At 42.8% G+C, this 11,978-nt stretch overlaps 1 protein-coding gene across 6 annotated transcripts in view; it reads left to right on the forward strand.

Moving 5' to 3' along the window:
• Window positions 1-11,621, forward strand: part of ANKRD26 (ankyrin repeat domain 26) — a 53,594-nt gene extending 41,973 nt beyond the window's left edge. For 5 of the 6 annotated variants that reach the window (XM_027731077.2, XM_027731082.2, XM_027731078.2 and 2 more), the window contains 7 exons: window positions 522-634; window positions 1,038-1,179; window positions 2,075-2,356; window positions 2,986-3,221; window positions 3,905-4,151; window positions 9,043-9,088; window positions 10,112-11,621. In XM_027731077.2, the coding sequence (XP_027586878.2) occupies window positions 522-634; window positions 1,038-1,179; window positions 2,075-2,356; window positions 2,986-3,221; window positions 3,905-4,151; window positions 9,043-9,088; window positions 10,112-10,233 (1,188 nt within the window). In that variant the 3' untranslated portion in view covers window positions 10,234-11,621. The remainder of the gene's footprint in view (window positions 1-521; window positions 635-1,037; window positions 1,180-2,074; window positions 2,357-2,985; window positions 3,222-3,904; window positions 4,152-9,042; window positions 9,089-10,111) is intronic. The other variant, XM_027731083.2, reaches the window with a different exon arrangement.
• The last annotated feature ends 357 nt before the right edge of the window (window positions 11,622-11,978 follow it).

The following is an 11,978-nucleotide window of genomic DNA, read 5'->3' on the forward strand; positions in this document are numbered from 1 at the left end:
CTTTGCCTTTTCTCCTTTTCTGTAGAGGAATAATGGAAGTACAAAGCAACAAGTACATAAGTAAATATGCACAAAGTAGAGATGGAGGTAACAGCGGAGGGAAATAAAACACTAAAGAATTCCAAGAGATCAAATTCCTCTGCTTCCTGGTCATTAAAGATCACATGAAAGCCTTAGATTTATCTGTATTCTCCCATGATGAGCATACCTACATAATCCCTGCTATGAGTAGAGAACTGCCCAAAGTATTCTGTAGCATCTTTTCCACATTTTTTGCTTGAAAGAGAAGGTGACCTTTGCTTCAGTGAAGGCATTTGTTTTTGTTGTTCAGTATCAGCCTGTTTGATGTGAAACCTAAAGTGCTTAACTGTTCTCAGGAATTCTGTCCCTTGGCACTCTGTGGAACTTGGCTAAGATGCAGATGTACTGCAGCCTCTCTGTGGAGAGTGCTAGAGGCACGTATTGCTCCTCAATATTGCTTTTAGCTCTGTGTGCATCATGTATCTTTTCTATTTTGAAAGTGTGAGAGTGAAAGAAAGAAAGTGAAGAAACTGGTCGAATTGAAACGCCCAGTTGAAATGCGCCTGGACCAAGAAATGAAAAGAAACTTAGAACTGCAGAAAGACTTCAAGAGGTATGGCTTTTTGATATGGTGAAGAGGTATCCCAGAGTAGAAATCCAGTTTTATTGAACTTTATTGTAAAAATAGGTGTACGTAACTCTGTGGGCAACTTCAAGCCTTGTGTTAGTTCCTGCAAGGCACTTCTTTCTATGAGCCTATAGTTTTCTATACTTGCCAGAGGAATTGCCAATGCAGGTTGCCCTGGAGTTCTCCTGGGGAGGAGATCTTTTATTCATCTTTTCAGCTGAACTTTGGATGCTTTAGGTAATTTATGAGGAATAATGTTTTTTCTCAGCAATTCCTGGTGGTGTCAAGCATGTTAAAGATGAAGAAAGCCATGTCTCCACTGATTACATGTGAGTATATGGAAAAGGCTCCTGTGTTTCATGGTTTTCTTAACTAATTTGCTGTGCAGGTTGAAGAGACTTCTGAGTAGAGCTACGAAGAAACTAAGGGTGTATGAAGAAAGAGAAATTGAGTCCCAGCTTAACTTGCAGGGAGAAATGAAGAACAGATATTCTGAAATGGTCAGTGAAGTTGGTAGATTAAGACCAAAGGTGAGCTCTACATAGTTTGTTGTTTTTTTTTGATTGTGGTGTTATTTCTTTTGAAACCTGGGAGATGCTTTCGGTATATTTTTTGTCATGTTGATAATTTTTATTTTCCTTGGCTGTATTTTGGATTTGATGGGCTTTTCTTAATGCTCCTTCTGCTGTTACAGTAGTAGATGACTATAATACGGAGGTAGTTATCACTATGGGTAAAGATGCAAATGTAAGGGCAAAGCAGTAGGTGTAAGGGTTCATGGAGGCCAGGCTGTCCTGCAGAGGAAGGGCAAACCAAGAGTGGCAGCCAGCCTGGCAGGGTGCATGACCTCACCGGCCAGGGAGCCCTCCCACAGGCCCTCAGCAAGAAGAGCAGAACAGGTTCACTTGACTTTTCTCAACAGTGTTGTTGCTGCCCAGGGCACAATGAGGACAGGTGCCTCCCAGGGGAAAATCTGTAACTGATTGCTCACGGGTAGCTCTTTCAGCCCATCTTGTCACAGGGACTCAGAAGGACTGTTCCCAGCAGTGCTTTTGAGGCTGCTCTGCCTGTGCAGTAGTGGCATGTAACCTTTTATTTCCTTCTCCGCTCCTTACTCAGATTCGTTGCTAAAGTGGCCATCTTTCAGAGCTACACTTGGGTTTGGAAGGCATCACTGTAGAATCACTTACTGCCTTTGCAGTGATTCCTTTTGAGTCCAGAAGAGCTGAGAAAGGATGGGAACCTGAGGAATCCTATGACAAATGATGTAAAAACTGTTCTGGTTGGAAAAGAAGAGCCTGGTTGTACTTAGTTTCTAGTACTGAGCCAGCAGTCCAAATGGCCACCCCCATTAGAGATTTTCATAGAATTCACTGCCTTTAGATCACTCTTAAGTTTCTTTTTTTTTTCTTCTTCTGTGTACAGGTTGGTGAACTTTCCCAGCAGCTGGAAAGGGAAACTAAAAAATGCATGCAGCTGGAAGCCAAAAATCAGGATTTGCAAGAAGAGCTATCCACCCTGCGTGGGAAGTGTGAAAACCTGGAGAAGAGCAAATGCCAGCTGAAAGAAGAGCTGGCAAAACTCCAACATCATTCGGAGACTAACCTGGTAGATCGCAGCCAAATAGAACAACATAAAAGGGAGGTGGAAGAACGAGCTGGACAAGAAATAAGACAAAAACTACAAGAAGTCAATCTGTTTTTGCAAGTAAGTGAATTTCTTACAAGTGTCCGTAGGCAATATGTAGACTGGTTTTATGGTCATCAGTTTTAGTGGTTTACTTTTTGTGCCTTTTTCTGTGTGTTAGCGCTGTACTTCTGCCTTTCCTGAAGGCAGTGGGAGAAGGCAATATGGTTGGGCAGGAGGGCTGTCATGGGTGTATAATGTGCTGGCAGGTCCCTGAATCAAAAGCCTACCCAAGGCAGATTCCCACTTTGCAGTGCTTGGGGGTATCTCTGTCCGCTGGCCTGGTTCTCGCTGCTCATCCTTCAATGGGTTTTGCAACTGCCAGCTGTCATGGCCAGACCTACAGGTGCTGCTTTGTCCTTGTAGGGGAGGAAGGTGCTCAGAAAAGGAGTCACTGAAGTTGTGGAGGTGGGAGATCCTCCTGTTGTCTTTGAGGAATCCTTTTCCATATGCTCTGTCCTACAGAGAGAGTGTCCTTTCATTAGTAGCTTTGTATAATAGTAGTTCCAGGGCTCTACTTTCATTGCTGCTGGTAGTGAGGAGGCACAGCTGCCTCTCTGAGTAAAGCCTTGAAATTGGGTACATGCAATTTTCTGCTGGAGAGAGTTCTCTTTTGCTTGTGGTGATTGAAGGTGCACTGTCTCCTTCAGGCACAGGCAGCCTCCCAGGACAGATTAGAACAAATCAGAGCCAGTCATCATGCTTCACTAAGAAACCAGCTAAAAGACAGAATTAGAGATCTTGAATGTGAACTGGACAGGATAAAAAATACCCAACAAGACAGTACTTTTCAAAAAGAATCCACCCAGGCAGAAGTGGAAAAATACAGAGAGCTGTATCTGGAGGAAGTGAAAACCAGAAAAGGCCTAGCCAAGAAACTGGAAAGGTAAGTCCATGCTTTTCTGGACTGGTAATAACAGACTCCTTTTTCCTCGTGCATTTTCCTTCTAAAATCCCTTTTTTACATCTCGCCAGCATTGATGTGTGAAAGCAGAACAGGGCATATTTGTGGGGAAAGTCCCTTAAGACCCCTTCCCTTCATCAGACCTGTCTTCCTTTCTCTTTAAGAGTTCCAGCAGGAACACCACAGTAGCGCCATTATGGCATTATTGGTGTCTTTTTCGAGTTGATGTTGTTCTAGCAGGCAGTCTTTTTGCCAATCTCTAATCTCCTCATCCTGTGTGGGACAGAAAAGATGGATCTTGTGCCCTTTACTGTTTGAATAAGGAGAGAAGCCTCTCGGAGAACAGAGTTGGATTCTGTGCATCAAAAATAAGAACGCTCTTTCTTGGCTTCTGTTTTGGCAGAGGGTCTGAGGTTTGAGCTTTCCTTGAGAAGGCCAGGGTAGGCCAGCGTTCTTATGGAGGTGACACTTGCTGCTCCTTGCACTTAGTGTGATTTCTTAGAAACAGGCCCTCTGAACGAGCTCAGATCAAAGGATGTGCTTGTTTTGGACACTCTTAATGCCCCTGGCTTTTAGAAGTCGAGTAGTAGTCAAGGATGTGGAGGGTAACTTTGCAAAAGCCTTACTGCCAAAGATGACTCTCTGTGTGCTTCTGAATGTTTTAGAGCTAATGAGAGACTTGCAGAGGCCAACACCAAGCTCCTTCGGGAGCGCCATAGAAGCAAATCTTTAATCACAAGCAGCATTGTCAGCGGACATCTGGCTGCAAGTCCACTTCTGTATTCAACTGGCCTGGGACATCTTGGGAACAGTTTGGGACTGAACAGAAGTCTCAGTCTTGGAGGAAACTTCCTAAGCCCAACAGAAAACACATTATCACCAAGAAACAGAGTTGAAGCCTATGTGGCCAAGGTGAGCATTTTGAAGTGCTGTTCTTGACTACTGCTGAGGAGAATCTGTATGCAAGGTTATCCTTTTTAGCCTAAAGTTCGAATCCATTTATTGTTCCATGACATACTCTCTAATATGCCAGAGCAACTGCTAATCCTCAGAACTGTACACAGCTATATGTGGTAAGGCCGAAGACTTTTGGTCATCAGGTTTGTACAAATTTTCCAGGGTAGTCAAAGGCCAAAAAATATTGAAATCAAAGCAATGAACTGTGTAACTACATTCTTTTACAAGACAAACTGTGGTAAAGAGCACTGTGGGGCATGAACCCCACACCTAAGTTCTACACTAAATTTACATGTATGGTATGTGTGACCTATTTCAAGTGGCTAATGTCACCATGAGTGCCAAATGCCAGCAGACATCTGTGAGACCCCATTTTCTTCATCATTGATCTTTGTTCTAGTAGTTTCTTCACTGAACCTTGCTTTAATATGTTACTATGGATAGGAGGCATTTGTTCCTGTAGTTCCTGCTACGTCTTACTACATGAAACAGCAGAACTACCTACTCCTTGGGAAGTCTTCACAGCCTTCTAATTGTGCAGCAATGCTGCAACCTCTGCAATAGCACTGGTCCAAGTATGCCCTGTAATCAGCAGTCAGTGGGATAGCGCATCCCTTCCAGAATGCAGAGCATTATACCAGGAGACGGGGAAACCACACACCAGTAGTTGTAATCAGTGGGACAGCCACGTAGCATGGGACTGAGGCATGGCCAAGCTTCTCTGTTGAGTTAGTGTGTTTAGTTGTTGGATGAATGTGAGAAGCATTTGTTCACTTTGAAGTCCATCTCAGTTCACTGGTCCCCTCACCTCCATTGGAAAGAACCCATTTCAACAAGGTGTCTACATACAGCACCTGGTTGAAGACAAAAACACCAAGGAGATGAAAAGGGGCCAAGCAGCGTAGGTAATGCGTAGCAGCGGCAGTTACAGACAGGAACTTTTCTGTACCGCTGTGAACGCGTTTTTGAGGGCAGAGGCGTGGACAGGTATTACAGAAAGAACACGTGAGGTAATTAGTGCTGTACCATCTGCAGGGTTTATTCTGCAGGCAAGCACTAGAAAGGAAGCAAACTTCAGGGACCCAATGCAAAAGGGAGAAAAGGAGAAGACCAGGAGGGGCAGGGAGCACGGAACAAGTGAGGGAAAGAAAGGACAGAGAGATGGCAGCAAGATGTTAAAAGAAGGAAAAGGCAAAGGAGGAAACCATTCCTGTTCGAGGAAAAAAGCTGCCCTACTTGAAAAGAGTTGACAGCTGTGTCTTTTTTGAAAAAGAACAGGGAAAACAGATAGTGAAGGGAAGGACAGTGGGAGTACCCAGTGCTTCCTAAAACTGAATTACAGCAACAGTCTTCAGCTCGCCCTTTCCATTGTGATTTTCCAGAAGAAAACTCTGGGCATCTCAAAGTTTTGTCAGTATTAAGACAGAAACCTTCATTGCTTTCCTGGCTTCCTTGAAGTATGTTACAGAAATTAAATATTTCTACAGGTTATTTCATGGCTCATTGTTTTATCCAGTTGCTAATTTATGCAGATGTGTAGTTCAAAGCGCTATATAGGCTGCTTCAACGCTTTGCAACAACTGCTTCCCAGATCTACTTGTGGAAAACAGTTGAGTTGATTCCAAGAAAAGAATGCACTAGATCTGAGAATGGTGATCTGTTCTCACTCTGTTCTCACTCAGTGTCCTGACTGCAACAGCACCCATACAGTTTTTTTTCAGGCCACGTCTGTCTCACAGCCTTGAGCATACTCTCAAGGAAGTTGATGAACAACTACATATGACATTTCCCCACCCTTCAATGACTGATGTCTGGAGGGGTTTTGTTTCTTAGTTTGGGGGCTTGCTTCGATCCCAACCTGACCTTCCCTTTCTGGGTCAAAAACAGAAGGAACTGTTAGTGGTCCATGTACCACAATGTAAGTCCGTACTGTGGCCTTAGTCCATAGCCCAAGGCAAGGAATGCGTGTTCCAAGAAGATTTTTGGACTGGAGGCCTGTTGTTACATTTAAGAACCATCAAGCTTAAATCCTAACTTCTGTGCCAAAGGCTGGGGAAAATGAATGTGGTTGTCATGACACAGAGAAGAATAGTGAACTCTGCTGGCTGCAGCCAGTGTGAATTGGTGGATTGATGAAACCAGTTTCCCTACATAAGATGAGAAAGGGAATGTCTGCTTCCTGTTCTCTCTCTCAATTTCTTTTCTTTTTCTAGTTCCATTTTCCACCTGCCCTCTTGTATTTTAGTGGTCCTTGTATTGCTAGCTTTTTTTGCTTGCCTTGTGTACGTGTAGGCCATGTTTCTTATTTCCCACTGAAGACCTTTGAACTTCAGGCTGGTTTTCTTTCTTTTTCAGCTCCTTAATCAAAATCTTCTCTTTCTTCTCTTTGCAGCCAGATACGTGACAAGGTTTGTAGCCAGTACTGTTTAACCTTGGGTAGTACTGGAAATATTTTGTCTATTTATGCTGTTAGGTTCTGATTAAAACTTACTGATGCATTCACCTTTGCCTAAAGCTGGAAACGGTTTGCACTTGTTAGTTTGAGAGAGTGACTGCTGCCGAGTACTTTTGTGGTTTCTGCGTTTGTAATGTTATGGCCTCTGTGGTACTTCACCCTCCATAAGATGACACTGGATGCTTGGATTTCATCTATTATAATGGAATTTCTTTAAACTAGAAGAGTAGGCTCTTTACCCTCCTTGCCTGTTCTGCTATTTAGAAAGTTCTGGATAGTACCAGCAGTTATATCTGGAGTACCAGTACTGCTCTGAAGTTGAGTTCCTAGACTCTGAGTATCATCTCCTGGAGTCTTACAGGATCCAACTTACTCTGTGCTCAAGAAGCTCCTGTGGGTAAGTAGCAAGTCGGCACCGCTTCCTGAAGCAGAATTATTGAGATGGTGACTGCTGCAAGGGAACCCAGTATGGTACTGCCTGAAGAGCTGTGCAGTGAGAAGTGCCTGCTCAGGAGGTTTGGGCTCATCAGCTGTGATGCCTTCTCCAGAGGAGCGGGAGAACAGTGGAGACACATTATAGTCCTCAAAGGTGTATTTTCATTCAAAGGCCTCTTCATTCCCTTTTCAGAAATCCATGTGTTGACTTGACTTCCACCCATTTCTCTTTCCTCAGGTGGGGATGAGAAGTACAGAAAGGTTAATCGAATATATAAGAGTCAAAGAAGAGCTTTTTCTTCTCTTGATTCATCCACACATGTTGCAGAGGGTCCTGTGGAGCTTCTGGTCATTCTGAGGGCTTCATAAACCAGGGAAAGTGGTTTCTTCTAACTCCTCCAGTACTACTGCTTTACTTTGGATTAGTCCTGGGTTTAGGTCGTCTTTTGGTCTAGGCATTAGTTTTCCTGCTTTTTTCTGTTACCTGTGTCTCATTTCATGTGCTGGGGGGGGGGTGAGTGCCTTTTACCCAGGATTTTGCTGTTGCTTGAACCTGCTTGAGAAAAATTAGAGGTTTGGGGATTTGGGGGGGAGGACCTTTTCCATTGTTCTTTCAACTCTGTGCTCCCCTCTTCTATCTGCAAAGGCAAAGGCTATTCCAATGAAGTACCACTGGGTGGTGGTTCTCCTGTAGGAGAACCAAATGAACAACAACAAAAAAATCCTTGTGTTAAAATGAAAGTTCCTCTATTTTGATTTTTCCCATCCCTCTTCTTCTGTTACTTGGCATCACCGAGGAGATTTTTGCTCCAATTTCTTTACTCCCCCCACCAGGTCATTAGTATGCCCAGAGAACATCCCCCCGAACTTTCTCCACTCCAGTAAAGAAACAGTCACAGCTCTCTCAGCCTCTCAACATAGCTCATGTGGTCGACAGCCTTCAGCATCTTCATGGCCATCGTAGGCCTGGAAGCTGCTTGGTATCTATTTTGGAATTCACTTCTGTGTGTAACAGACTTGACAGAAACAATGTAGGAGTCACAAGTATCATCAAATGTGAACGGTAGCATAGAGCACCTGGTCTATGACTCTTCAAAGATCTGATTTCTTCTTAGGAAGACTTTGAAATCAGAATGATTAGTGAGAATAACTTAGTTATCCCCTAGAATAACCACCTTTAGGGGAGACAGGATTAAGTTCTCCTGTCTAGTGATCTGGGCTGACTTTTGTTGTGTAATAAAACCCGCTTGCTATGAGGAAGCTCTAGCTGTTGGGTTTTTTTCTTAGTACAGATTTTGCAAGAAAAACTGGTGTCTCTATATTTTTATATATGGGTGTCATGGTATTTGCAGTAACAATAAAGAAAAGTCTTGGCCTGACCTGCAGGAGCTCTTTCCATTTTTCATCTTAAGATGAAGAAAAGAAGAATACTGGCACATGCTTTTTCCTATACAATGATATATGTCGACCCTGCAGCAGCTGCTGTTGCACCTCTTCCCTTTGGAAGCTGCAGAAGCCAGCGTCAACTGAAATGCTCCCTGTGGATGGCACTTGTGCATATCTCAACATTTAGCTGACGGTCTGCACATGTATTGGATGATCAACTTTAGCTATATCCTCATTGCAATAACTCCACTGTGCTTTCTTGATATTTTTCAGTTGCCCAGTTATAACCCAGCTAGTGAGTTACAGCTTGTTTTGCACTACTATTACCATTCATGGCTCAGCAATGAGAATGCTACAGCCTGGCTGACTCAGAGTTTCTCTTCACTAAAAATCAACCCCCCAACCAAGATGTCTCTATTTGGAATTATATTATTGTGGAATTATATTATTGTGACATTATCTGTGGAGGTTAAGAATGTTTTAGGAGTTTTAACAGTCATATTTAGGTAATAGTACCAAAACTCTGTATTAACTGTAAATCTTAACTCTGTATGTTCTGTTTAATTCTAGGTACGACAGGAACTGGATGAAAAAATCACTAGAGACCTTCAACAAGGTAATCTGTCATTATGTTAGGAGGGTTTTTAAGGAAAAAGGTGACTATTTCTAGCTTGACAGCTCTCAAGCCATTTTTTTCAAGTTCCTGTGATAAGTAGGTTTTTGGTTTTTTTTCTGCTAGCCTTCCAGTTGAGACTTGAATGTGAAAACTTCCTGCTTACCAAAATGTTGCGTACAATGTTATGCAGTTGCCTGGAAAAAGCCAAGCGCAAAGAAACCCTTGGCTTAAGCTGAAGTTGCCCTTCACTAGAGTTCATCTCAAGCACAAACAGCAAAGCAGCCACGAGATAAGATTTTTATAAGCTTCAGCCATCACTTCCCCTCCCATGCACACCGATGGCATTCAGCACTAAACCGCACCATACCCATTCTTTGCTGTTGGTTCCTGATTTTTGCTATGATTCTGTGATTCATGGCTTGTCTTGGTAGCTTAGGTGGTGCAGTCTTTTTTGGAATAAGCAAGAAGATCAGTGACAAAAAAGATAATCTGTCTTTAGGAAAAGAGTATTCAGTATTTTTTCAGCAAATATCAGTTCAGTGCTTGCCGTACGTAGCATAAAACATGCTGTAGAATTTGAGGCCAGGTGTCCAAAGAGGAAATGCACCTGTTCCATGGGAATTCTTCCTCCAGAGTTACTGCTTTGCAGTGTCTGGTGCTGTGTAGTAGTAGTGTGCCAATAAATCACTGGTTTGAACATAAAAGGAAAGCAGAGACTTCGGGGGGGGGGGGGGCTGTTTAGCACGTTTGTGAGTCATTTGTGGATTGCCTGAAGGTATTCAGTGTGTAGCCTCCAGAATGTCTTCCACTTGCTTTAGAAATGCTGTTGATGGATAAGCAATTGTGGAAAAAATGGGTTTCTTCCTTTGCACCTAGCCCTTCCGTTGTTATGTTCCCTTGGAAATTTTAAAGTCTCTGTCTGGATTGCAGTCTCTTCTGTTGCCTGTCATGTTCTTGCCTTGCCTTATTTTGCCCTGTCTGCTATAAAAGTAATGCCATGAATCTTGTGTCTTTTCTCTCCAGCTACTGCTGAACTTGAAAGGGGATCTGCTGGATCTTCAAAAAATCTTCAAGTGGACCAGGATCCCCTTTGCAGAGCAATAGAGGAGTACCGTGATGTTTTAACCAAAAATTACCTGATTTGAACGAAATGCTATGAAAGGCTCTGGAAATCATTTGGTTTTCATAGTGCATCTGTGGTTTCCCATCCCTCAGTTCAGATGTGAAAACATGTTTCTTGCAGTTGGAATATAAACTCATAAACTGTATTCAATGGATGTCAAGCACATTGCACTTACCTGTTGGTTTATTGATCCATAGGTGGTTTCTTTTGCACTCACAATAAGAACCACATCCATTTTTTTCTGACTCGCAGATTGACTGATCTTGACTCTTGAGGTTGACAAAATCATCAAATTTATTTCTTATTATGGTCAATGCATTAGCATTTGCTTTGTTCTGTTAAATCATTTTAGTCAATGTGTTTGGAATGTTTCCAGTGTTATTTTAATGTTTAGGACATTATTTGATGTGCTTTCACCCTGCTGCTTCAGTCCTGATGCAGTGACTGTTTCTGCTGATAAAGTTTTACAGGTGTTCAAGCTGTAGAAAAGGGTACTTTACATTGTCATCACTTTATGCAATGTAGGTTTAAAATGACCGAGTATGTAGTAGTACTAAGAGTTGTTATATGGTCTTTTTGGTTTGTTTGTTTTGTATCACAGAATGGGTGAGTTTGGAAGGAACCTCTGGAGGTCATCAGGTCCAGCCCCCCTGCTGAAGGAGGACCACCTAGAGGCAGTTGCCCACATCTGAATTGGCTTTTGAATACCTCCAAGGAGGGAGACTCCAGAGGCTCCACGGGCAGCCTGTGATAGAGCTCAGTCACGCACACAGTACACTTGAATACCATGAGAGGCAATGGGCACAAACTCAGTACCTTTTCACAGTATTGGTGTTGATTTCTGTATTAAAAATTGCTGCAGTTTCAGACATTTGCAGCTCTTGCATCAAAACCTATGGTGCACCCAAAACATTTCTAATCGGAGGGAAAAAAATGAATGTTAGTGCATCAACTTTAAGTTTCCTCAGTACTCTCCAGAACTTCTGTGATAGGATAGGCAGTCTTTTTGTTGCTGCTAACAGCTGATGATACGGTGTCTGTAGCCCAGCTGTTAGCCCAGATGTGGTGGGACATTGTGTCAACCTTACAAGCAACTTTACTTATTTCAGGGAACTACCAGTTGTTAATGAAGATCTGAGTTGTCATTTCCCATCCTGAAAAGTCACCAGCAATCCGAAGAGTATAGAACAAAGTCCCAGTTCTGGAAAAGATGTATGTAAGAATGATTGTACTGAGATGAAGAAGACTGGAAAAATTTGGGGGAGTTTACTAATTCAAGGATTTAACAGTCAGCGAGGAAAGCATTAAATGCTGCTGTGACATTCTTCCTTTTTATATGAATACAATTTTGTGAAGCTAATACACTGTGTATAATTCAACTTGATATTTAATAAACTTTGCAATCCAGGACATGCCTTTTGTTTTATTGTTCCCCTTCTTGACATTGCTTTTACACCCCTTCTCTGCCCATAGAACTCTCCAGAGCTCTCCTCTGCTCCCTTCAGCTCTGCTCACAGCTGCATCTTCAGCCTGTCCCAGAGGCCAGGCAAATGTGTCCCCTTCCTCCTTGAAGTCTTGAAGCACAGTCGTGTTAAGATCATGGCCTACAGGTGAGCTATTGCTACTAATCAGCTGCCAGACTCTTCCAGTGCTTTAGAGCCATCCTCTTTGTGTTCTCCCTCTGGGGAGAAGGTAGTGGGTGAGCTTCTGGTAGCCATAAAACACAGGCAAATCCCTGTTTGTAGCCCTCAAAGATAAAAGGAAATT

This window comes from Pipra filicauda, unplaced genomic scaffold (genome assembly GCF_003945595.2).
Source record: "Pipra filicauda isolate LSUMZ 115617 unplaced genomic scaffold, ASM394559v2 scaffold113_size4260070_pilon, whole genome shotgun sequence".
Lineage (NCBI taxonomy): Eukaryota > Metazoa > Chordata > Aves > Passeriformes > Pipridae > Pipra > Pipra filicauda.